The 27364-nt window shown below is 38.0% G+C and overlaps 1 protein-coding gene across 1 annotated transcript in view; it reads left to right on the forward strand.

Annotated features, from left to right (window-relative positions):
- Positions 1 to 27364, forward strand: part of mast4 (microtubule associated serine/threonine kinase family member 4) — a 138953-nt gene that overhangs the window by 102766 nt on the left and 8823 nt on the right. The window contains 22 exon segments of the mRNA XM_022197238.2: positions 3536 to 3605; positions 3833 to 3853; positions 4283 to 4361; positions 9334 to 9488; positions 9581 to 9656; positions 9747 to 9956; positions 11349 to 11450; positions 12544 to 12676; positions 13770 to 13831; positions 13953 to 14044; positions 14315 to 14523; positions 14641 to 14779; positions 15729 to 15861; positions 15944 to 16109; positions 18731 to 18832; positions 19467 to 19589; positions 20376 to 20485; positions 21138 to 21259; positions 23357 to 23571; positions 24577 to 24780; positions 25238 to 25464; positions 27030 to 27152. Coding sequence (XP_022052930.2) covers positions 3536 to 3605; positions 3833 to 3853; positions 4283 to 4361; positions 9334 to 9488; positions 9581 to 9656; positions 9747 to 9956; positions 11349 to 11450; positions 12544 to 12676; positions 13770 to 13831; positions 13953 to 14044; positions 14315 to 14523; positions 14641 to 14779; positions 15729 to 15861; positions 15944 to 16109; positions 18731 to 18832; positions 19467 to 19589; positions 20376 to 20485; positions 21138 to 21259; positions 23357 to 23571; positions 24577 to 24780; positions 25238 to 25464; positions 27030 to 27152 — 2873 coding nt within the window.

Here is a 27364-nt window from a genome sequence, read left to right on the forward strand (position 1 = left end):
CATTTACCACAGGGCGTTTTATTTCCTGGCATTGGTCAGCAAAAGCAGAGCCGCCACTTGCAGTGTTTAGTCTCTTTTTCAGCCTAACGAAGGAGGCCAGTCTTTAAGATGGATTCAGGTTCAGAAAATGTTGTGGCTAATGAGTGTGTTCAGCTCTGGGATGACTTGACACTGTGGCTCCGACGTAACATTGGTTCCAAAGGTAAGAAAAACATCTTTTCAGTGCAGTCATTTCACCGGATGCGTTGATGTATACACTGATGACATGCAATAATTAGGCAGGTTTCTGGAGAGACTTGATGTTTTTCCTCTGAATTCTCTTCTCATATTTCCTGTCGTTCCTCTCAGACAATTTTCATAACATTCAGTTCCTTCAGGTGCACTCCCAAAGGAAGAGTTTATCATCTTTAACTGCCTGCTAGGAAGATTATAGTGCAATTACGTAGGGGACATTCATCACTAACAAGGTTCAGTGGCTCTGTCATTGTTCCTCAGTATGGAGAAGGCCCGCTTTGTCATCACAGGAGGTGATGACATTGGAACCTATGGTTAATTAGATATCCAGTGAAGGATGTAATTATGTCTGACAACTGTTGGACCATAGGTTTGTTTTTCCACTATGGGTGTGAAAACACAACTTCTACTTGGTGCCTTCCAGGAAGTGTTCAGTGGGCCAAAGTGTTTCAAAAACACGTGACAACCGTAGGTCAAAAAGTAATTTATTTATTCTCACAACTAAAAAGTAGACACAAAGAAATATATGTGTAAAGACACTCAAATACATCCGAAGTATAAAATTGAAAGCTTGTGCAGGAGAGGTTAGAAGAAAAAAGTGTATGCAAGATCTCTCCTTCAGGTTATAGGCTACAGGTTTAAACTTGTTGGTTGCTGTTAACTCAGTTTCTCCTTTTCTTCTTCTGTGTGTGACTGTTTTCAAACAACAGCAATCTCTGAGCAACAACCTTCCACATTAAAAAGTTTCACAGAGGATTTGTATCATGCAGTATGGCAGCCCTGCTAGTTTTTGCCGGTGGATTTTCCATTTTTATTACATTGCTAGCCTTTCTGCTGACGTTACATACGTTCCACCTAAACACTTCCCGCCGTCAATATTTTGAAGAAACACTGAAGCCACGTCTGTTGCTTAGCTCTGCCCACAATGACTGTGATAAGTTTATAGAAATACAAACTAGAGAGTTGTTTTTCCCCTGTAGTAGAATGATGGTATACTGCAGTCAGACCATTGTGTACTACAGAATAGGATGACAAAGTGAGACAACCAAAAGGGAAACAGAATTGCAATAAAACTCTGGCGACACCTGCTTATAGCATTTTTCTTTTAAGATCAAGATTTACAGTAACACAAACTCCAACACAAAACTTTGTAGAATTTTCTGCTTATTTCTTTTTAAGGTATGTTTGTTTAAAAGAGACATTACTCATGGTATGTAACCAATCAGAGACTGCTGTGGGTGTAACTGAGCTGGAGACCACAAAATGACAGACAGAACAAGGCAACAGAGCCAGATCAGCCTGTTTTGAATTAATTTTTTTTTTTTTTTTACCAGAAATTGAAGAAATAAAAAAAGAATAAAGTCAAAAGAAAAAACAGATAATTAAGAAAAATGTTATCAGATCCAATAATCAGCCAGATGGACAACTGGTGAACTTGTGAATTTTGCCTCTATTGTTTGTTTATTTTTTGTAAATAATAAATCAATTCACTTGCTTCTTTAATGGATTTATTTAGTTTAACTAGTTTGGATGCTAAAATCCATGTTTCTGCTGTTACAACATCCACAATCAACCAGTGTGGTGCTTTTTGTTTTCTTTCCTACCCGTGATGACAACAAGAGGTTTTCATTTGGACCATTTGGACTCTAAAACAGATCAGAAAGCTTTGATCATATATCATGCGTTGGATGTTTTTTCACTGACTACCAATATAAGAATGGGTTGATTTCAAAATCCTCAAAACAAGTAAGCACAGGAAACAGGTTCTGCTGAGCTTTTTAAATGTCTTTAAAACATCTCTAACGTTGTGACAACTCCTTGTACTTTCGCAACTGGTTAATCATCAACTGATCTGTACTTTGGTTTAGTTCCAGCTGGAATGCGACCTTTTTTATTTCCCTCATTGTGTTATCATATTCACATTCATAGCTTTTGTGTGTGTTTGTCTCAATGCTTTGCGTATTTTTGCTTCTGAAACCTCTCACTTGTGTGTCTGTTAAAGTATAAAGAAACTTTTCATGGATTTTTACTGTAAATTCCCAAAGTTGAACTACATTTTAGCATCAGCGATTTTTGCTCACTTGAATTTTTATAGCAACATCAAGGTGGTTTTGATGATTTCTGTGCCTGTCAGGCTTTTCTAGCTTTACAACTATCACATTTACAAAGCAAACCACCATCTCTCAGAAATTTTACCGTTTAGGATCAGTGAGAAGAGAGTATTAAACTGCACTGAACGCTTCCATCACGCATCATATGTTTGACATTCAGGCACATTTCTGCATGAGGTATAAAAAGAAAATCAAGAAACTCTTAAAAACAAGTTGGTCCAAGAATGCAGTTTTAGTATTACTAGCTAGTGGAAGGTGGACAAGACACATGAAGATGCAGAATAGATTTGACAAGGAGCCAAACAAACCGTCTGTTTAGCTGGAAAATATGCATTCAGTGAATATGCTGGTGGTGAAAATAATACTTTGGAATCAGCGGTGGGTGGATTTAGTTTGCCTGGTGTCTGACCTTGTATGTCTCTGTTATGAATCTCATGCAATGTCATATGGATTACCACAGGATATAAAAAACATTTGACTGAACCTGCCACCTACTGTGTGTGTACTGATGATTACCACCATCATGGTGAGACACTTCCACCTCTTAACAACCACCAAGCCACTGGTAACCAGTTCAAACTAATTCAAAGCAGCTTAACATTGTACATAAAGATACAAATGTTTTGTCTATATGAACATATACATACACTCAACAAAAATATAAACGCAACACTTTTGTTTTTGCTCCCATTTTTTATGAGATGAACTCAAAGATCTAAAACTTTTTCCACATACACAATATCACCATTTCTCTCAAATATTGTTCACAAATCTGTCTAAATCTGTGATAGTGAGCACTTCTCCTTTGCTGAGATAATCCATCCCACCTCACAGGTGTGCCATATCAAGATGCTGATTAGACACCATGATTAGTGCACAGGTGTGTCTTAGACTGCCCACAATAAAACGTACCATGATTACCATGGTATCTGAGTGTATTTTGGAAAGTTATGGTATAAACTGAACTGTAACTATGATGTTTTGTGTGTTAGTATTGGCTTTAGTGTTTATTTACTCGATTAGTCAGTTGATAGACAAATTTTCTCAAGTTTTGCATCTTTTGATCAGTTGCTGTAAGTGACCTTTATAGAGCTCACCAACCAAACTATTTAGAATGAATGTTAGCCAACGCTTGCTTTGTTTTCCTCTTTTTAATTGGTTTTATCCCGTTTTCTGTGTTTTTCTTACAGGAACAAGCCCACAGGACAGTCCTAGAAATTTCTCTCCTAGTGCCTCTGCTCATTTCTCCTTTGCACGAAGGTAACCTGGCTATGCTTAATAAATCAATCAGTAAAGACCAAAGGAAGCCAGATTGTTAAAAACATGAACACTGAGTTGTTACAACTCTGTCAATAATTACATGTGTATTTTCTCTGCCAGCACACGTGCAAACATACAGCTTGTTAAAAGCATCAGTGACATATTTATTTTACATAATTTCTCAACATGATATCATGTAATTCTGTATTTTTTATTATAATCCACAGTCATTGCCACAGAGCAGACAGGTAACTTCATGTTAGGCTTCTGTTTGCCCTCAAATATTCATTACCCACATTTGTCGGAACTACACTTTATAGTCACACCCACTTCATTAATTTGTCTTCTCAAGTTTTCTTTTACATCATTCTGCCATTTAGTTTTAGTTCTACATCCATCTGTTTGATTGTTTCTTCAATTTCTGCTTTCCTGTTTCGTGTAAAGTTACTAATTGGATTCATTTTATACAATACCAGAGAAAGGTAACCATTCATCCACAACCATGTGGTCATTAGGACTTCAGCAGTTATCTCACATGTTTTAAATGCAAACATGGAAAATGAGCATGTTGCAGTAAGAACTTTACTAGTATTCTGACTGGTATTTTTTTTAAATAATTGTTGATCTGTTGAGTCTGTGATGGAGTGCATGTCTTTATCTTTGCTGTTGTGTTACAGGACTGATGGTCGCCGCTGGTCGTTGGCCTCTCTTCCCTCCTCTGGATATGGAACCAACACACCCAGCTCCACCGTCTCTGTAAGCATCGTGCCCTCACACAGTCTGGTGACGTGTCAACATGATCAGTTTTGCCGAAACCGAATCACAGATATCAGGACCTTAAAATTGAACCTACAGCTACAGGAACAGAAAAAATACATTGTGCTATGGAAAGAAACATATGTGCTCTCAGAGATATTACATTAGTTGCATTCTTAATAAGGCTGTATAATTAATCGTCGGTCAGTTACAATTTTTGCTTCCCATAATTACATTAATATGACAACTGCAATATAATAATTACAATATGTTATATATTTCAACTTTGGGAAATATGAAATTAGATACCTTATTTTACCATTTTCACAGGAATTTTTGGTCACACAACTGTCTGAGCTGTAGCTTAGTGGAGACTAGAGGGTTCTCAGTGCAACGCCAAATAGCCAGCTTGCCTGCAATATGAGGTGTTTAGGGAACATCAGTAAATTGCAGAGTTCCTCATTAAGCAGATGTTCAGCTAGAGAGGCATTTGGAGTAAAATTTTATTTATGTAGCCCCTAAGAGATGCAATAAATTCAAGTAAAGAAGTAATTAATTTTTAGGCTTACTTTGAGGCAAAGATTTGTAAGTTAGCAGGAATGTAAATGTTTGTGTAGCAGAACGCAAGATGAAAGGAAAAGCAGAAGATATCGTAAAAAATAAATAAATGAATAAAATTGGCCAGGACTTTATATTGCAGAAAAAAATGAGCTCACAGTCAATTAAACAAAAAAAAAAAAGAAGCTATTTGGGGTTCAGAGGGTTAAACTAGTATATCACTGCAAAAGTAATTCCTCATCCAATGCTAATTGCAGCCAAATTTATAACAATGAAAATGTGGATAACAATCTGTGCAAGTCACTATGAATAACAGATTATGGCCTTAATTTGGACTTCACTGTTTGTCGTGGTGGCTCTGTTCGGCAGTGTGTTTACATGTGGCTCACTGTCGACTACACACTGCGGCTGCATATGGAGAGTGTTTGTGAACAAACTCTGTATGAGAGGGAAAAGATTTGTTCAGAGTAAACATGACTTGGACAACCAGGCGCACCAACAAACACATACATTCCCTCTTTTCTCTCTTTCTGACTGTCTGCTTCATCGTTTTGCATCTGTATATCAGCATTACCATTCATAGGAAGCAGTCAGAGCTTGCACATTTTGTACATGTTCACACACTAACATACATTTACAGGAATTACAATGTGTGCTTGTAAATGACCTAAAGTAATATTTAATTTTTGTTTTGTGTGATGTTTGGTCATCTAGAGCATTTCCTGCTATTCACGCCATCTATTGAAGGAAGTGTGTTCTTGTGAAATCTCAAGAGTCAAGCAATATTAGAAACAATAACAGTTTTCTGTGTCTGGTAAAGGTCAGACTCTATTAGAGCTGTTTTATACACTGCAATTCTAATGCAAATATTATTTTGTTATAAAAATTCATGTTCAGCTGTTTTGCAGAGTTTTTTATTTATTTTTTTGTTTTTATTTGTAACATCTGTCATTTTTTTGTGTTACTGAGAGTCTACAGTACATGATTATTTAGATTGAGCAGATAATTTGGGGAACATACATACCGGTACTTGTTTTTTTCCAAGAATTAGATGAAGGATTTGATACAACTGCTATATTTATTTGCTATATTGAAACTAGAGTAAGCAACTGATTGATTGACTTAGCTTAGCATAAAAACTCTAAGCAGAGGGAAACGGGTAGCTTGGCTTTGTCCAAAGTTAACAAGACGGTAATTGAACTAATCATGAGTGGCATGTGATTGTTTAGAGAAACCTAAGTAAATCTCAGCATAAAGTCATGATATTTCATCAACGTCACTTCCATCTGCATGTCTTATTTAAGAATTATCCCAGAATGAAGCATTTGCACAAACCAGAGTCTGTAAAAAACAAACAAAAAATCTGCTTTCATTGGTGCAATCCTGAAGCCATCAGAGACTCAGCTGTGACCAGCAAACTTATGACGAAATGAAAGAGCTTTAACTAGAGGCTGTGTTTCCACAAAGCTGATAGGAGACAAAGTATGGAAACAAATTAAATCATATAACTTAAATATAATTAGCTATCTGTAGTATATAGAACCACCATTTATTTTCAAATATTAGTAATGCACTTGAAAAAATCGTACATGTTGATACCAGATTTTATTTTATTTTGGTTCTTTACAAATAAAAATAGAAATTCAACTTTGCGTTTCCTTTTTGTTGTTGTCGTTTATGGCATAACTTTTTTGTACTGCACAAAAGATATTTTTAAATTCTCCTTAGTTCTAACCAAAGTTGTATTGTTTTCATGCAGGTGCGGGTCTAGTGAGTAAAAATGTCAGCGGTGTTAAAATCGCCCAGAAACTGCTTGGTGTTCAGAGGGTTCATACATTATATCTTTAGTCTTTACAAAAAAACAAAACATATTAAAGAACATTTTGCAATTTTCCTGTTTTATCATTTAAATGTGGCCAACCTAGCTCTTTCCCTCTGCTTAAAGTCTTTGTTATGCTAAGCTAGTCCAACAGTGTCCCAATAGCACTCTTATGGAGGTAAATTTGTTTCTTTATTCCTCAATCGAAAAAAAAGTTGCTCCAATCGCAAAACATGTTTTCAATCAGAAAAAACTTCACTTCAATCAAAAAAAAAACGTTTTCAATCAAAGAAAACTCTTGTTCAAACGCAAAAAATATTTGAGACCCAAAAAATTGCATATAAACACGTTTTTTCTTTGATAGAAATTTTTTTGTTTTTGTTGAAAATACATTTTTTGATTGAAGTCATATTTTTGGATTTGAGCCATATTATGGGTAGGACATTTGTTTCTTTATTACTCAATGAAAACAAAAGCATCCTCAATCTCAAAAAATGTTTTCAATAAAAAAAAGGTCACTTCAATAATAATAATAAAAATTCAATCAAAGAAAAAAACGTTTTCCCAATAGAAAAAATATTTGAGACTAAAAAACAAATGCATTCGAACACGTTTTTTCTTTGATTGAAATGTTTTCATTATTGAATTCAGTTTTTATTTGACTGAAAATATATTTTCTGATTGAAGTCATATTTTTGGTTTTGAGCCATAAAATGAGTAGGACGTTTGTTTCTTTATTACTCAATCACAAAAGATATAGCTTCAATCAAGAAAATTATTTTCAATCAAAGCAAATAAAAAAGTGTTCGGAGTGTTTCGACTTTGTTTCGGCATTCAAACACCTTTTTTCCGATCGAAGTGAAAAAAGTTTTGAAGCCTGTTTTTTGCGATTGAATCATTTTGACACAAACATCCCACAGTGGGCGGATACTTCTCCATTGGTCGTGCATGTTTGAGTGACAGGTGTCCACACCAATGACGAATCTCTCTCCAGAAGAAGCTACTTGTGTGCGGGGAAGTCAGTCTTTTCTATAGTCGTATGTTTGTGCAGCTGACACTGCATCTGTGGTTGCAGGCGAACGCCACTACTTATTCCACCACCAGCTGCAGCTGCATTGTAGTATCCACGATACTGAATTTACTGTGAGTACAATGCCCTCAGCACACTTCATATTATAGGCTATATAAACACTGTTAAACACGTTATATTAACCCGTTGCACTTCAGTTGCGCGTCAGTGTCCCGCCCGCGGTTCACTTTGAGATCTGCATAAGCAATTTGCTAAATGTCTGAAACTGCAAACATGAATATACAAACACTATACGCCGATGGAAAGCTCAGATTCTCATGAATCCGCCGGTATAAACCATATAACGTGCTTAACAGTGTTTATATAGCCTATAATATGAAGTGTGCTGAGGGCATTGTACTCACAGTAAATTCAGTATCGTGGATACTACAATGCAGCTGCAGCTGGTGGTGGAATAAGTAGTGGCCTGCGCCTGCAACCACAGATGCAGTGTCAGCTGCACAAACATACGACTATAGAAAAGACTGACTTCCCCGCACACAAGTAGCTTCTTCTGGAGAGAGATTCGTCATTGGTGTGGACACCTGTCACTCAAACATGCCCGACCAATGGAGAAGCATCCGCCCACTGTGGGATGTTTGTGTCAAAATGATTCAATCGCAAAAAACAGGCTTCAAAACTTTTTTCACTTCGATCGGAAAAAAAGGTGTTTGAATGCCGAAACAAAGTCGAAACACTCCGAACACTTTTTTTTTTGCTTTGATTGAAAATAATTTTCTTGATTGAAGCTATATCTTTTGTGATTGAGTAATAAAGAAACAAACGTCCTACTCATTTTATGGCTCAAAACCAAAAATATGACTTCAATCAGAAAATATATTTTCAGTCAAATAAAAACTGAATTCAATAATGAAAACATTTCAATCAAAGAAAAAAACGTGTTCGAATGCATTTGTTTTTTAGTCTCAAATATTTTTTCTATTGGGAAAACATTTTATTCTTTGATTGAATTTTTTTTTATTATTATTGAAGTGACCTTTTTTTTATTGAAAACATTTTTTGAGATTGAGGATGCTTTTGTTTTCATTGAGTAATAAAGAAACAAATGTCCTACCCATAATATGGCTCAAATCCAAAAATATGACTTCAATCAAAAAATGTATTTTCAACAAAAACAAAAAAATTTCTATCAAAGAAAAAACGTGTTTATATGCAATTTTTTGGGTCTCAAATATTTTTTTGCGTTTGAACAAGAGTTTTCTTTGATTGAAAACGGGTTTTTTTGATTGAAGTGAAGTTTTTTCTGATTGAAAACATGTTTTGCGATTGGAGCAACTTTTTTTTCGATTGAAGAATAAAGAAACAAATTTACCTCCATACACTCTCATATTGAACACACAGACATGAAAGTGGTGGTTATCTCTTCATTTAGCTCTTTCCAAGAAAACCAAAACCAACAACACAATTTTCGGGTAGCTTGGAATTTTTTAATTTTTTCATCCAAAAAAATCGGCATCTCCTTTCTTTTTCTTTTCATGTTGAATATATATTTGTTTCATTTCCAGTCATCCTGTTCATCACAGGAGAAGCTGCACCAGCTGCCCTTCCAGCCTACGCCTGACGAACTGCACTTCCTCTCCAAGCACTTCTGCACTGAGAGCATCTCCGGGGATGAATGCCGCAGAGCGACAGCCATGCGACCCCGCTCACGCAGTCTCAGGTATTCATTTCTACCAGTATTTTCACACAGTAAATAAAAAGCAGTAAAAAGTGTTTCTGCCACTCACCTACTGAGATTAATTCATTTTTCAGCCCTGGAAGATCTCCTTCGTGTTATGACCATGAGATTATCATGATGAATCACGTCTACAAGGAGCGATTTCCTAAGGTAAGGACCAGCAGTGGGTTTGCTACAACTGTGTCTGGCCAATAATTATCTTTCACATTGCCAAACTTGCTCTGTCTGTTGTCACTGCAGGCCACAGCTCAGATGGAGGAAAGGATTCAGGAGATCATCCGTAGCAGCTCTCCAGAGAGCGTCCTCCCTTTGGCAGATGGTGTGCTCAGCTTTGCCCACCACCAGATAATTGAGCTGGCCCGTGACTGTCTGGAAAAGAGCCGGTTAGGACTCATCACCTCCAGCTACTTCTGTGAGCTCACTGACAAACTGGAGAGACTCGTTCTGGAGGTGGGTGGTGTCTTCAGTAATCATAGAGATGTTTTGGTAGACAGTTCACAAATAAGTGTCAGTTTTCTGCAAGGAAATCGCATGAAACTGTGCTAATAATGGGTTGCTTTACAGCAGGAGTGATCTCACCCCAGAGTGTCACTGCTGCATTTAAGTCTCAGTACTAAGCATCTTATTTTAGGGAAATATGTATCTACTAAGAAGGTCTTCTGTAGGTATTTCTACAGTCCTAATAGGCTTAGCTGGTCATCTGGATGAAAAATGCTTCTGCTGCAGACGTATAGTGTTGTTTATTTAAATACTCAAGGACACCTTTGAGGCACGTGCACAGTTAAGATGTTGATTGTCTCTAGGGTTATACAGCCTCATTTTACATAGTAAACGATAACTGATCACATGACAAAATGTTAGACCTTAGACATGATGACAATATGTATAGATCATAAAGTATTTATGCTGTAACTCATTTATTTACACAAACAACAGCCTAAAACTCTCTTCTGAAGTGTCGTGTTCATATTGTCTCAGTATCTTATCAGTCAAACGAACATTCTGTGGTAGACGGCAAGCCGACATCCTAATTCACCCAGTTTTGTAAAATATGTTTGTTGCAATCCAACTTTAGACCCAAACACTGGTGGACTGCAGCATTAATAGTGATGAATAAGGCATCCACAGACCTAAATAATGGCTTCCAATAATAATAACAATAAAAGTTAGAAGTTATTTTTGTTGTAATATTGTTACCTTTTTAGCTTTTCCAAAAAAATGAAAGGATGTCTTTCTGCCTTTTCATACATGCGCTTTAGTGATGATTTAATTTTCTTGTGCTTAAAAATGTATGTTCATTTCAACCAGATTATGCAAATGTCCTCATTTGTAGGGAAAAAAGTGTCAGAGCATTGTTCCAGTGCAGTTTCACATATGGTTTGCGGCACATAAAAGGCAAATGTTAACCCATTTCTCAAGCTGTGGCTGCATTATCTAATTCAAGCAGTGGGAAATTACATGTGTCTTTCTTTAATAAAACAAACAAAAAATTGACACATTATACTTGTTATTTCAGCCACCATCATTGGTTGGATTAGAGAAGTAAAGGTGCATTTTGGGAAACATGTTAAACCGTATTAATCATGTAACAGATCAGTGTTAAATGAATTTGGAAATACCATCAGACTAGATTCTACGTTGTTTAGGTTTTTTTTGAAGATCACAGGACATTTAGAAAACAGATGTTTAACCCTGAATTTAAATGTAATTAATGAAAGGCACCAACTGAATAAAGGATGCCAATTCTACCCTTTTAGAATACCTGATTTTGACTGAAATGATTGTTTGTAATTTTTTTTTCTAAATGTCTTTGTGTGTTTTCTCTGCTTGGTTGCTGTGTAGTCCACAGAGCGGTCAGAGAGTGAGGAGGTGAACTTCATCAGAGAGCTGGTAAAGAAGATCCTAATAGTGATAGCCAGACCTGCTCGACTACTGGAATGTCTGGTACGTTTCTTATCTCTACACAGCAGCTTTTAAGTAACATAAATATTTGTCTTACCTGTCCAAAGTAGAAATTGCTAATGAATACCTGTTCTCTAAGTTTGTTTTTTTTTAATAGAAATTATTAAATGTCCTGTATTGTAATTTAGTCACTGCGGCATTAAAACACATAATGAAAATGCATCATGGGCACCTGTTCAGGTTGGGTGATTTCAAAGTAGGTGTGTTGCCACATCTGGTTTCTGCCCCATTTAATCTTAATTCAGATTATCCTGAAGTCAGCAACTCAAACATGCCACAGTCTGAACATTACATAAGCTACCTACATCTTCATGGTTTTGCCATTTTGACCAGGTCTCTGTCATATTTATGTAGGTTCAAGTATCTATAATACTAATATTTTTGTCAAATTGAAAGAATTGTGGTGATGCACCTGCAGAGAATTGTTAACGGACTCTACAACTCCTCTTGGCTTTACTTTAACTCTGTGTGAAATTTTATTGTAGGCAGCTGTTTTTAAATAAAATGCTCCACAAACAAACTGAACTCAGCAGCTAATGGCAGATGGACAAATAGTGGAGCATTTAGCAGCTAGAGAGCCAGATATTTCCCCAAGGAGAAGGTAATGACAGCCTGAGGAGAATGAATATTAGACTTAACATTTGACAGATGGCAAATGACTCCAAACAAATTATTCCATTTTAATTTGTCTACTTGATGTGTAAATATGCAAGTGTGTGTGTGCTTAGTGCATTTTAGAGAAATGAAATACTTGCATATTTTTAAATCTGATCAGTGGTTGTTCAAAAGCAGAGAACTGAAGCCCTTGTGAGGAATGAGGTTCTGGTGTGAAGACGCTTCCTTGTCAGCTTGTAGAATGTAAACAAGTCAGTGAGGGGAAAATAACAAAACTGTTTTGTGTTCACTGTCACACAATAAATATGATGTCACTCATTCTCAGAGTGGGACATTTTGACCTCCAGACATATTGCGATAATAGCACTATTCATCAAACCTTCAAACTGCACACATGACTTCGGCAACCTTCAACACTGGTCATAGCAGTATGTACTAATGTATGTTGCTGTGTCTTCAGGAATTTGACCCAGAGGAATTTTACCACCTTCTGGAGGCTGCAGAAGGACACGCTAAAGAGGGCCAAGGCATCAAGACGGACATCCCTCGTTACATCATCAGCCAGCTGGGACTCACACGAGACCCTCTGGAAGGTACAGCAAGGACTCTGTGCTAATAACGTTCAAAATGCTCTGCTGAGAATTGCTAGCAGTCTTCAGCAAGTCACTCAAATGACATAAGAGAATGAAATGGCTCACAGTGAATATTAAATGTGGAGGATAAGGGTAATCTCTCATTTTTCTGCCTTTTCTGCATCTACTTTCTTCTGTATGGTTTGTAATAAAGTATTGATTGTAGTCTAATCCCATATAACTGCATAAAAGTGTTGAGTATTACAATTTGTGCACCTTCAATATGCCAAAGATGCTGTAAATACAACCAAACTGAATAGAGCTGCTGTTGTGAAGCTGTAAAGGAATGAAAGACTTAAACTGTGGTGGGAACTAAAAGATAAAGATACTCTTGACTAATGTCCTATACTGAACAGACTGTCTTTCTAATGACCCTGTGTCTCTCTAGATTCAGTAACCAACAACATTCATTATGACTAATTAGAAAGGAATAGCCTCCCCACAGACCTTATACAGATCCACACAGGCTGGCTCATCAGCCAATCTCTCCTCTCATTTCCTCTGAGTGTCTCTTGTGTTTCATTTGCCCAGCGCCTTCCTTGTGTGACTGAAGCAAACCTACAAGGAAAGACAGATGTTAAAGCAGTGGAAATGTGTTTACAAGCTCTCTGGGGACACAGCAGACGCCCCGCTTGTGAAATTGCACGCATGGACTTGAACGTAGTTGCACTCAGAAATAAAACATAAAAGATGCAAGGTGGTTTTTAATGAGCACTCGTTCTGGAGTGGTGATTTTCAAAATGAGTGTTAGACACACATTTGTGTCGCCAGATTTGATTTCCGCCCCATTTATCCTCAATTCAGGTTATCTTGGAGTCAGCACCTCCAGCCTAATAGGTGAATAAAGTCTTAAGTCTGCTGTTTTGTTGTGTTTAAATGTCCTGATTTCTCATGCAGCAGCATGTAGGTTGCCTTTGTTTCAACAGCTACACTGCAGAACATGTTGATAAGCTTCACATGAAGTTGTAGAATCATTTTATACTCAAATCTGCTTTTTTAAATTTAAACCTCTGCATTTTTGCTCCTTTTATATTTATTTTTTTTTCCTCTTTAGAAATTGCTCAGCTGACCAGCTGTGACAGCGGGATTGCAGAAACCCCTGAAACAGATGACTCTGTAAGCACTCAGAAATTGATCATCGTATTGATTTGGTACTACTTTACTGCAGGCGCAGCAGGGAAATACAGATTTTATCTTTCTGATTTGTTGTATTATTTGTCTCTCGTCTTGTCCGCAGTCTCAGAGCCTGAGCACAGCCTTGCGATCCCGACGAAAACCCTGTGAATTAGACTTTGAGATGACAAAGCTAATCAGCAATGGTGCCTATGGGTAAGGATGTCTTTGATATCAGATAATCTAATCACTGCTGATGGATGGTCTGTTACAGCCCAACAGCTGTTTGTAAATTCATAAAAACATACATTTTATTTCCATTTTGAGAGATCCATCAAATCTTTTTTCACTAACAACTTCCTTTAATACCTTTTGACACTGGCACAGATACGATGATTGACTCCAAATCTGACAACTTGATAGTAAGCGGAGCTGTTGTTTTTGATCAGTTCTTTCTAGCTGACAAATAAAATGTTTATTCCCCAGAGCTGTGTATCTGGTTCGACACAAAGAAACCAAGCAGCGGTTTGCCATGAAAAAGATCAACAAGCAGAATCTGATGTTGAGGAATCAGATACAACAGGCCTTTGTGGAGAGAGACATCCTCACCTTTGCTGAGAACCCCTTTGTGGTGTCCATGTACTGCTCCTTTGAGACACGGCGGCACCTGTGCATGGTGATGGAGTATGTTGAAGGTCAGCGGCTGCTTCTCTATAGAGTATAGTGCTACATCTGAAAGCAGTGAACTTTGAACTATGTTTTCTCTGTGTTATTTGAAGCATATTTGTAACATCACTCATGGGTCTGTACAGGAGGAGACTGTGCCACCCTTTTGAAGAACATGGGTCCGCTGCCTGTAGATATGGCCAGGATGTACTTTGCAGAGACAGTACTGGCTCTGGAGTACCTCCACAACTACGGCATCGTCCACAGGGATCTCAAACCTGACAAGTAAGACCTCGTACATGTTAAAACAGCTATAATTAATGTTTTTATTATTTGAAAATGCCAGCTCATGGTGATAAACCATGGAAAATTCTACACTTTCCTGTAGCTGTATGGAGCATTTTATGTTGTTTTTCACTTTTATCACTCTCATAGTTATGTTATCAGGCACAGCAGGCTTTTACACTACCTGCTGGACACCAAACAGCAGACAGACAATATTAGAAACAAAGCAGAGAATATAATGAACAATTGTAGTCACTGAAGAGCCTCAAAAGTTAGTGGAAACCATATGATGATGGCTTTTATACTTAATTTGTTAGATGGTAAAAAGAATCACAACTGAACTTTTGCATTGTATTCAGTTTTGTTGATTTTAGATTAGAGTACTTAAATGTATTCTAGTTTTCCTTCAGAATCCAAACAAATTCAGATTTTTTTCCTGCTTTTAGAAAAACAAAAACTGAAAAAAAAATTGGACACTGGAAATTGTTTAAATTTTACAATTGTATTTCATTGCAATAGTTCATTACAATGAAATATAAATGTAACAAAGAAGAACCCGCTGCTGTTTTTTGCTGTCTGGTTTAATCCCATTTTTCCATTTTATACCAAAATCAAAAATACAAGAAAACTAGCTTTTTTTTTTTCATTTCTCCAATATCCATCACCACTGAAGATTTAGTGTAGTTAAGTGGGAAAATAAGCTTGATATTTTCTCTGGTATAAGATCTATTTTTCAATTTTCCTTTGTCAAATAAAGACAACAAAACCAAAATCTAGCTATTTGTTTCCTTCCATTTTGACAATTTAAAAGATGGGTCCTTTTAATAATCTTTCCATTTTTTGGAAATTGGAAAAACATTGCGTTCATCGTAGTATTAATCCTTCAACATGTTACTGTATTTAATCATTTCAAACATTTCAAACTTTCTCTTGTCCCTCATCATCACAGTCTGCTGGTGACCTCGATGGGACACATTAAGCTGACAGATTTTGGTCTTTCCAAAGTCGGGCTGATGAACATGACCACTAACCTGTATGAGGGACACATAGAGAAAGATGCCAGGGAGTTCTCTGACAAGCAGGTAAATGTTACTTTAACCCAGTCTTCTCATACATTCCCTCACAAAACTCTTGATATTTAGGATAAGTATTTCCTCTGTATAGGTGTGTGGAACCCCAGAGTATATTGCTCCAGAGGTGATCCTGAGACAAGGCTACGGGAAGCCGGTGGACTGGTGGGCGATGGGTATCATCCTATATGAGTTCCTTGTGGGCTGTGTGCCTTTTTTTGGAGACACACCAGAGGAGCTGTTTGGACAGGCCATCAGCGGTCAGTATTACCTCCCGTTCTAATACAAATTAAAAACATGAGACTTCAATCACCTCAGTGGTCCAGACTGAAATATGTCAAGAACTATTTGATGGATGGTTCTTAGAACATGTCACATAATAACTTTGGTCATCCTCGGACAAGCGTTATTATTTTACCAGTGTTATTTTTCTGATCACTGATAGCCTATATTATATACAAATATATTTGAAAGCCAACCCTACAATAAGACTGATTTGTTAAGCACTCAATCTTAGCAAACAGTTGGACATGGCTCTAAACGAGAGGAATCAGGATAAATCCAGTCAGGGGTGCACTAAATGCTACTGTGCAGCTGTGAAGTAAATCGGAGCACAATACGTCGTTCATATGGTCAGGTAGATTCAAGGTCTTTATTTTTGCATTACAACAAATAGAATCATGGACGAATCTGTCCAATAATATTCCAGTTAGCCTAAGCTGTTTTGTTGTTCAGTGCTGTGCTGACATAGAACAGAGAGGAAACAAGTATGGAAACAACTAAAAATATAAGTTGTAAGTATCTATAGTATGTAGAGCCATACTTTTTCCCTGTGTTTGTGAACACCTTTTTGCACTTTATAAATCCCAAGTGTGTTTTAATTTTTGAAAATAAATAGTCAAAGAAATCTATCTTTTCAGGAATTTCATAGAAGATTTTACAATACAGTAAATAAACAAGCCTGCAGTGGTTGTATATGAGACAAGAGCAGCAAACTGTAATAACTTATTTATCTGTTTACCTAATATATATTATTTACATTCAGTTGGTCAAATATAAAATTTTACTAGATATAGTTTCTGCTTCTAGAGGTGATTTAGGCAAAGTTTTACAGCATCTGGCATTTAGATGCTGTCGAGCATATCAGGAGAAATTCCCAGACCTCATTCAGATATGAATTACACATTTGCACAGTGACCACATGGAATTAGTTGCATATTTCTCAATTTATTGAAGACAGAGATTTCCCTGAAGGCCAGTAGAAAAACAGATGGCAGTAAGTGGATTTAGCTTGACTTTAGACTACCAGTGAAGTTTTAATATTATGATGATGTTATTTTGTTCTGTTGTAGTCTCATGGTGACAGCACAGAGAAAATCTTAATCTTGAAAACAGGAGCTTTTATCTCGTCAGCGCTGTGGCTCGGATAAATTGTGCTACGTGGGGTTGTTGAATTGCTGCCTCCATTTGTGCCATGGAAATGAATGGCATGCCATGACTGATTTGGTATGCTCTCTATCAAACTGTACCAAGCCTCTGAGAGTGACTGTTAATTAAAGGGGCCTGAGCACACAGAATGCATGCCACCATGGCCTCAGGCCACACATACATATTCATGGCTTGCACCCAGATTTGATTAAAATGGGGGACAAATGGTGCAGAGAAAAGACAATCAGCATGGCACAGACGGGCTTTGCTCCCATGTTCACTACTAATCCATGAAGATTTTTCTTAAACCTCGAGCACATGTGAGTGATCTCATCCAGTGTTATACACTTACACCTCTGAACTCACTTTGATTTCTTCAAGTCCAGTCTTTGGGTTTGTCACAACATAAAATTCAGTAGCAGAATAAAAAAAAAAAGTTACATCTATTTATTGTGATGTGTGCCGATAATACTTATAGGATACACCTCTACATCATACTGTAGCTCCTCCAACAAACCTCCTCAGTCTTTACTCTGTCCTAAAGATGCATTTTAGGAAGTGAGACATCCTCAATGATGGCAAGCTGAAATGAACAGAATAAGATAAGTCTATGATCTCTCCAAGTCAGTTTTTCTTGCTTGTTAACAAGTTGGACTACTTACCAGTCAGTGTGTGTGTTTTGTTTTGTTTTTTTGCTGACTGTACAACTCTATGAATTTTCTTATTTTCTGTATGTCAAATTAACTTTTCTTCTCCTTTGATCTTTCATCGTTGCCACAAATCGGAAAAGACTAATTATTAAGACAGTAGGATATTGGTAACAGTGTATTACAGCAAGGCATGCTGCTAGGCAACAGCCATAGCTCAGACAAAGTCTTTGGTTTGAGAAACCAGCGTAAAGTTCTTTCTAAACACTTTTCTTAGCAAGGAGCTACTTACCAGTTAGTGCCAGTCTTAGTGCTGCAACCTGCTCCTGCTGTTGAGCATCAGTAGATCAATGCCAGATGTGCTGTGTTGGATTCATGACATACATTTTCAGACAGTCATTCATAGTGTTGCTTTTTGGTTGGTCACATTCAAAGTTGTTCAATCACACTATAAATCTTGCTTCAAACATATTTATCAACCACGCAGGATGATGGAAAAAAAAAACTTCTTTGTTTCAATTAAGTTCTCTGTGAAATATTACAAGTGTGACAAAATCCTACATTTTCCATCCAAACTCTGCCACCTATCAGTTAGTTGTCACTGAGTCCAAACCCTGAAACTCTAAAATGATCCCTAGATTTTCGGTCATCCAGCCTGACCTAACCCTAATATTTTCTATGTTTATTAAATAGCCATACACACTCAGTAACCCAGTGTACACCAACATCTCATGATAATCTCATGCACAGAAAGCTGTTTGTATATTGAAACATTACATTTTCAAACTGATTGCATACATTTCCAGATGAGATCAACTGGCCTGATGGAGAGGATGCTCCGCCTCCCGACGCTCAGGAGCTCATCACCTTGCTGCTGAGACAGAACCCTCTGGAAAGAATGGGCGCAGGTACGAACTGCAAAGAAAATGTGGGGCATCCAGTAACTCGGTTAGGATTAGACAGGCACAACAGACCGCTATAAATTCTCATGTGCCACCTCAGCACTGCTCATTATTTCAAGTCACCGGGGAAGAAATTGAGGTCATCCAACAGCAGAGCAGTTTATCCCGTGTCCTGCTCACCTTTTCCCTTTGATCAATTGCAATCATTTCCAACTCCTCCGTGAATCTAGTTTCATGAATGATCAGGCACTGTGAGAATGTAGATCTGCAGAGTGTAAAAGTGACCATGACCTGGGCCAAGGGCGTTAAATCAGGGCAATGCACATAGCTAGTTCAGCATGAGGACAGTTGGACCTCCTTGTTCATCTCTCCTCGCCACGCTGCCATTCACAAAGTCTGCTGCTATTCCGCTAAAGGTCACAGGCAGGAAATTGTGCTGCATAATTTATGGTCATGATATCAGTTTGGCCAACAGCCACAAGGGAAGAGGGAAACCTAGCGTAAGCGTTTCTTTACCTCCTGTGTTTAACTGAACCACTGACGGTCAGTGTCCAGTGATTTGTGTGTTTTCCTCATGTGCAATTTTCACATTTCTCCAGAAAATCTTATTTAAACTCGACTTTAATTCTTCCACCTGCAGGCGGAGCGGCTGAAGTGAAGCAGCATCAATTTTTCCACAACCTGGACTGGAACGGCCTGCTGAGGCAGAAGGCTGAGTTTATTCCGCAGCTGGAGTCTGAAGATGATACCAGCTACTTCGACAGTGAGTTATCAAAGAGACACTGAAATTTTGGACACTATAGTTGTCCTGGTTGTTTCCACTGCTGATAAACATCTGTAAGACTGCTGGGAAATCTTAGAAAATATATGCTACTTATAACTTTCTTTACAGATTGTCCCTTTTACAACCAGTATTGATATGTTTTGGGTTTTCTTTAGAATGAAGTTACAAACAGGATGTCACAGCAGCTAGTTTCCCAAAACTTCATGGTTTGAAAGAACAAAAGTTTCCTCCATGTCTGTGAAGCTTGTCACGTGACACAAAAAACTGCCGGACTGCAGGCTGTGTTTACACAGAGCAGAGAGGAGACATGTATGGAAACAAATTAAAAATGTGAATAGTAAAATTGTTTAATGTAGTCACCATTTTTTCCAGTATTGCTAACACCTGTGGGAACTAAAAATATTGTCCTTGTTGATTCCAGTGGTTTTTTCCCCCAATTTTTTAGGAAAATATATAATCAAATAAAATCTTGTTTTAGCTGATTTATGGCTTTTTAACTGTGTTCACTGCAGGACTTTATATTGCAGTGAAAAATAAGCCCACAGTGGCAAAAAATGTGAGGAGCAAAACAAAACTCATTTCTAAATTGCATAAAGCTGTTTTATAATGCAGTTACTCTGCTAAAACCTGTAAATAAAGGGAATGAAAATTGAGGTAGAGTTTCATGGGGATTCTAATCTATCTTCTTCCATTTACACTACATTCTGGTTCTATGATATTCATCAGTTAAAATCATCTGAAATATAAACCTCCCCTCCCCCACAGCTCGCTCTGAAAGGTACCATCACCTGGAGACGGAGGAAGACGACACAAATGATGAAGACTTCAACGTGGAGCTGCGGCAGTTCTCCTCGTGCTCTCACCGATTCTCTAAGGTGTGTCTTTAATCTCCCTCCTCAAACCGTCCTGGTCCCCGGCTAACATGTAATCATTGTCATTGCTGCCAAAGACGTTAGTGATGTAAATGAGCTGATGCCCTCATTTGTCCTGATTGTTTTCTCATGGGAAAGACAGAATGAGCGGTCGGTATTTCATATGTAAATGTGTGTCTAGAAAACATGGTTCCCTCCTGCTCTCCCTTTACCCCCACAGTATTAAACATAGATTTCAGCTTTGCATATATTTTCCGCTTACAAATTAGATCTGTTTTTTTCTTCCCCCTTTTGTGGTAATGTGTGACAGAATACACAATACAGTCATACAAGTTGGGAGTCATTGTTGTGCTGCATTGCAGTATGCTCCCCTCTTACATCAAAGCAAAGCATTACAGTGTGTCTCAGAGGAAGTACTGAGCTACACTCAACCTTATCCTCAGCTGCACCTAAACTTCATGCAAGACACAATGAACTCTTCACAACACAGAAAAAATCCTTATATATAAATCAAAGGCCACAATGACAGTTTACTTAACATCTGTACAGAACAGAGCACATTTGTTGTTACGTTCTGCTTTTAAATATCGGCTGAATTTTTACATCCATAGCCTGCATATAATGAAGGGTGTCATTGTGTGTGTCTGGTGTTCAGGTTTACAGCAGCTTGGATTTGTCTCGTGGGCACCTGGAGGAGAAAGGAGAGACGGAGGAGAAGAAGAGCGAGAGCCCACTGACTGTGGACTCTCTCAGCTGGACGCCAGACTTTGCTGAAATGTATGCGCACCTCCATCTCTGATTCAAAATGAGAGCTAGAGTTCATTAAAACTTTGCACCTAATGAAGCACAGATTAAAAAGACAGTTCAGTAAGGAGAGATCACCCGGAGTGGGGAAATAAAGTTAATTGCAGGAACATGACCATGCAACAACAAAGTATTTTAGCAGTTAGACTCTGATGAGAAGTAGCATCAGCAGGGGGGATAGATGTACTGAGAGGAAGAGTCACAGGATTGCAGTGATGTTTTTAAAAATGGGGATCGTGGGCAGACAGATCATTGGACAAGTGTAGCAATGTTAAGATTGGGAGTAGAGTGATTTTGACAGCATGAACAAAGTGGGAGAATAGTGCAAGAATAGCCCTTGAACACTCAGAGGAATAGAGATGGAATGTAACTGAACAGATCTTCCTCACTGAACTCAGCTTAAGCTTCATTTCAGCAAACAGTGGAAAAACAAGAAGGGTCCAACTGCAATCTTTCCCCCTGAGGCTCGAGTTCTGAGAGCAAATGAGGCTTCAGCATGAGTCACAGGGATCCGCTGTATAAAGCAGCCTACTTAAACTTATTGTATCTTAGCAGTGCACTGAAGTCTGTTCCTGAACAAATTTTAGGTGAGAAATACGAAATCTCGTTCCCGAGTCTTGACCCAAATTAAATCTAGGAAGTTTAATTTATATTCTGTAAGACAATAGCACTACTGCACTGGTTGTCACTGTCTTCACTGTGGTTAAGGGGAACTACAAAACAAAGCAGCAAGTAATGTTAGTCTAATAGTATTTTTATTGTTAGTCAGAGGGCCACAAACACCTTGCTGTGTCATCGGTACATTTTTTCCATTTCAGTAAGGAGAAAGGAAATCTGTCCAGCACGTCTCTCTCCCTCTCAGTGTGAAGAACAAGAATAACATCTTATTTCTAGCATGACAGTAAAGTATAAAGTCTTTGTTAAGGAAATGGTTATATACAGTGAGTGAAGCAGTTTAATCCAGTGATTACCAACATGTGTGTCGGGCTCCTTCAAAGGGTCACCACATAAACCTGAGGGGTCTTCTGATGATTAATGGGAGAGGGAGAAAGAAAAAGCAAAGTTTTCCAGCAATCGACTATATTGCAGCCAACACTGCTGCTGATTAATGAACACTTTACATCTGATTTCAACATTAAGATGTCATACTTCATCCTCAGAACACCAAAGTTATTCACATAACTTGAACTAACATTCATTTGCTGTTTAAACTAATGTAACCTAACAACACAAACTGGAAAATACACAAAGTCATGCATGTTAACTTCAAACAAACCTTATCTACCGTTAAAGAGATGTGAGCAAAGTCTCACCTTAGCCACTCAAATCACAAAGAAGACTTTACGATGTGACTAGTTGTCGCTAAGGAGCTCCAGAGAACCACTGGTCACTTCTGGATGCTGGTGTAGGAAAAGCAAAGGTCCCACATAATCACTGCATGCGAGGAAATGGAACATTCACTGGCACATAATGAGGCTGACATTTATCTACGTTTTTTTAAGTGCTAAAACATCCTGTCGTCTCTAAAGCGCGTGACAAGCAAGACATCCAACGAAAACATATGATCAGAGTTCTTACATTGACATTTAAGGTGTGTTGATTGATTCATGAGTAGGTATGGGTACCTAGTACCGTCATTAATTGGTTTGTAAGTGGGTCAGTAATTCAGTACCGTTAAGCTCCTTGACAAACAGTGCTGTTATCGGCATTTATGACATAAATTGTGCAACATTATTTCAAGCTATTGTAGACTGCAACTGTACAGTAATGATGACATGATGAGGTCTGACATGGAATTGCTGTGTCTAATGATGGACAGAGCAAAACAAGAGTTTAGGTTCACTTTTCTCGGTTTATCAACAGCGCAGCTACATGTAATTTGCTTCTAAGGGCAGCTATATGTATGTAAGGTAGCACCAACAACCTCATGAAACCTTCGCAATGACGATGGGCGTACCCAACCTCTTCTAAACACGCACTAAAACCTGCTATAAAATGTACAACATATTGAAACATTAGATTCTTCCAGAAAGTCTGTTCTCATTCGACTCTGTCGTCTCTTTCATTCAGGCCCTCACTGTCCCACTCGACAGACACTGACAGTCTGAATCAGGGCCCTCGCCCTAGTTTGCTCCCAAAGTTTGCCATCTCAGCTGAGAGTGAAGGAGATGAGACCTCAGGCCTCGGTGACCCCAGCAAGGCCTCCTTCTCCATCGGGGAGCTCCCACATGACGAACCCGACGCCACCACTCCTGGCAGCACTCACAGCGGCGCCACACTCTCCGGTAACAGTGTCTACAATTACTACATCATGCACAGCTGTAATAGATGTTGGTTTTCATTTCAAAAGATTAATAAATGATGAGCTTCCTTAAGCAATGAACCTGCAGAATCATCTGCTGGCCACGTATTGTTTTTATTTATGTCGTTTCTTTGAGTTAACTTTGGACAACAACTTGACGTGATGTTTGGGAATTATTTTGGGGAAAATTATTGAATGTCCTTACTTATCTTTGCTTTATTGTGACTATGTATGAATGATAGCGTCAGGCTGTTACGATATTGATAACTGTAGTGATTATTTATTAGTTGTGCTATTTACATGGTCGCCCATTAGCCAAATTTTAAAAAAAAAATAGTTTTGCTTTTTTTGCTGAGAGCTAAACACAAGGATCAATTCTACTTGTTTGTACGATAAATATGAAATCGTAGTTCATAAATACAAACATCTGTGCAACATTTGTGAATCAAAAATGATTTACTCCAGGCCCAATGGCAAACATGACATTCAAATTTCTATTATTCCTGAAGCATCACACGTCCTAGTTCAGGGGTGTCAAACTCCGTTCCTGGAGGGCCACTATCCTGTATGTTTTAGATGTTTCCCTCTTCCAACACACCACATTCAAATAATCAGCTCATCATCAAGCTCAGCAGAAGCCTGATAACGAGCCTGATCATTTGAATCAGGTGTGTTGGAAGAGGGAAACATCTAAAACATGCAGGATAGTGGCCCTCCAGGAACGGAGTTTGACACCCCTGTCCTAGTTGTTAGCACAAAAAACATCTCTTACTATGGATCAAATTATATTTTATACTAACTAATGTTTTTCCTCATCTTCTTGACTTTAGCTTTATATTTACAGTTCAGAGTATGAAACTGACTCCTATGTTCTGTTTGAAACCAAAATGTCAAACTTTTGAAAGCATGTTTCTGCGTTTTGTCCATTTTCGTTCCTACCTATAATCACAGTGTACTTCATTCTGTGCTTGTCTTTTGTAAAATGTAGGTAGTTTCTCAGAACATCTGGATCAGCTGACACCCAGAGGTGAGGGTGTGGAGAGCCCTGATAGCACCAGTCACGCGTCCACCTCAGACCAGGCACCTCAGACCACCACTCTGCGGCCTGAGAGTGCTGCAGAGAAGACTGGAGCTGTAGCTAAAGTCCCAAAGTCTGTGTCAACTGGTGCCCTTTCCCTCATGATCCCTGGAGGTGAGTCAAAGACACCACACAGACACTCTTCAACATACTGATGTTGACTCAAAAATATGATCTTCAAGCAGCCCGTTAGAGCAATAACGTGTCAGGAATTACAATGCGAGCCCCGGACTTTGAACAAATAATGTGAAAGAGATGAAAGCTCACTGTAGATCTGTGCAGAATTGGCTCAGCATGACACCTGCTGTGAGTTCCATTTTAGAGGGTGGCTGCGAGCAAATAGCCAAGCAGAAGCAGCTAACAAGGAAAATAAGCAGGCAGGGCCGGAGCAAGAGGTCTCCACTGCTGGGAGAGAAAATCCTATTAGTTTCACCCACAGCAGGAGCAGACTGGAACCAGGCTCACAGGCTTTACAGCAACACCTCAATACTGACTTCAGGGCCGGTTAAAGTCTGATTGATTTAATAAAAGAATCTGCTCAGGTGGTGATCATCCATCTTTTTTTCCCCAGATGTATTTGGGGTGTCTCCCCTGGCCAGCCCCCTCTCTCCTTATTCCCTCTCCTCGGACCCCTCCTCCAGAGACTCCTCTCCCAGCAGAGACTCCTCCCTCTGCACCACCAACCCTCGGCAGCCGGTCGTCATCCACAGTTCCGGGAAGAAGTTTGGCTTCACGCTGAGAGCGATCCGGGTGTACGCCTGTGACAGCGACATCTACACTGTCTATCACATGGTCTGGGTAAGGACTGTGTTAGCACTAACACATATGATCAGTTAAATATCATTGAGGAGCTGCACAACTCATCTGTGTGGTGCTTTTCACACAAACTCTGCTGAGATTAACCTTCCTGTCATCTTGCAGGTCAAATTGACCCATTTTAGAAAATTTGAAAATGTGAAGAAAAAAAATATATTTTCAAAGTGAAAACTTCCACATTTTTAACATTTTTGGGACATTTTTGAACATTTTTTGGTGCAAAAAAGAATTGCTAAAAAAATGTTTCTGTAAGAACATTCAGAAAACAAATCAACCAAAATCCAGCGAAATTCGGTTCGATTTTGGTTGATTTTTTTCCGAATGTTCTTAAAGAAAATATTAGAACTTTTACTGATCTATATAGAATCTCTTTAGATATTTTTAGGATTGTTTTGGAAGATTTTTATTCATTTTTTGAAAATTTTTACTTTTTAAAAGAAATTTATTTCTTGCCAAATTTGGGGATTTTTAAAAAAAACAAAAAAAAAACCATAACGTTGAAGGGAAACTTTTAAGGAATTTTTGGAATTCTCTTCCTGAAGATTTTGCAAATTTTTATAAATTTGGGGAGTTTTTGGACAGGAACAACTTTTTTTGGTGCTCTGAAATGAAGACAACAGGAGGGCTAACTATTGAGTTATTTTGGGTCAAATTCTTTTCCAAGGCTGAATTAAATAGAAGGTCTTGGTTTCAGTATCTGAGTAGACCAAACCCAAGACTGAGTAATATTTGGATAGCTTATTAATTAATTCAAGAGCTGCTGATTGATTAACAAAACTCACTCTCCCACTGAGTGTAACTAATAGTCACTATTTCATCATTTGGTGATGTGTGCACGTCATCCACAAGCCCTATTAGTCCTTCAACAGAGAAGTGAGGAAGTATTTCATTTTTCTTTTTTTTTTAATCAAACATGCTAAAGTTGTGTGTGGTTCAAGCTGCTTTTGTTGTCATATTCAACATTTAAATAAACATCTTTAGGCTTTCAGTGGTTGATTGGACAAAACAAGCAAACTGAAGATGGACTGAGGAAACTCTGAAAGCCTTTTTAAAATGTTTTTTGAATTTTAACCAGAAAAATAATCAGCACAATGTTAACCCTCTTAAACCCCACAGGCAAGTTTCAAAGGCAACTCATCTTTAAAAAAAGAAATAAATCACCGAAACTGTAAAAACACAAAGAACTGTTGAATTTTCAGCTTTCTGAAGGTCCTTGATCTATTAGTCTGTGACATTCTATTCAGTTGGGAAACTTAACCAGTGTGAGCTTAAAATGATGATATTTCATATATCTCATTCAAAGATTCACAAAAAATATAACCTTTGTACATATTCCACTGCTTCAATTTTTACTTGTCTTCTATCTGCTCTATGTAAACACAACCTGCAGCTCAGTCAGTTCATCTGAATAGTGCCTGCATTTTTGTGATGTGACTGTGACCAAAATTATCTAAACTAGATGTGTGAAAGCTGTCTAAATCTTTCCAAAAAAAAGAAACCTCTGACAATATTCGCAGTAACGATTGTCTCTTCTGTCTGTTAATTAGAACGTAGAAGATGGTGGACCTGCTCATAAAGCCGGACTCAAAGCTGGAGACCTGATTACTCACGTGAACGGAGAACCAGTACATGGCCTCGTCCACACTGAAGTGGTGGAGCTCCTGCTGAAGGTAACTAACAATATGTGTTAATGTTTAAACAGCAGCTGTTCAAATTGTAATGATTTTGTGTCAAATTCAGAAAACAACTTGACAGTGTTAATATTAAAAGTGGAAAAAATAAAGCTTGTATTCCACCCACAATGTAAACAATAACCCTGTCTGTAATTAAATTAAGAAAAAATTAAACGGTCATACAGTCTTGTCTTGGTTTTGATGTTTTA

The sequence above is a fragment of the Acanthochromis polyacanthus genome, chromosome 18, assembly GCF_021347895.1.
Source record: "Acanthochromis polyacanthus isolate Apoly-LR-REF ecotype Palm Island chromosome 18, KAUST_Apoly_ChrSc, whole genome shotgun sequence".
Taxonomy (NCBI): Eukaryota; Metazoa; Chordata; class Actinopteri; family Pomacentridae; genus Acanthochromis; species Acanthochromis polyacanthus.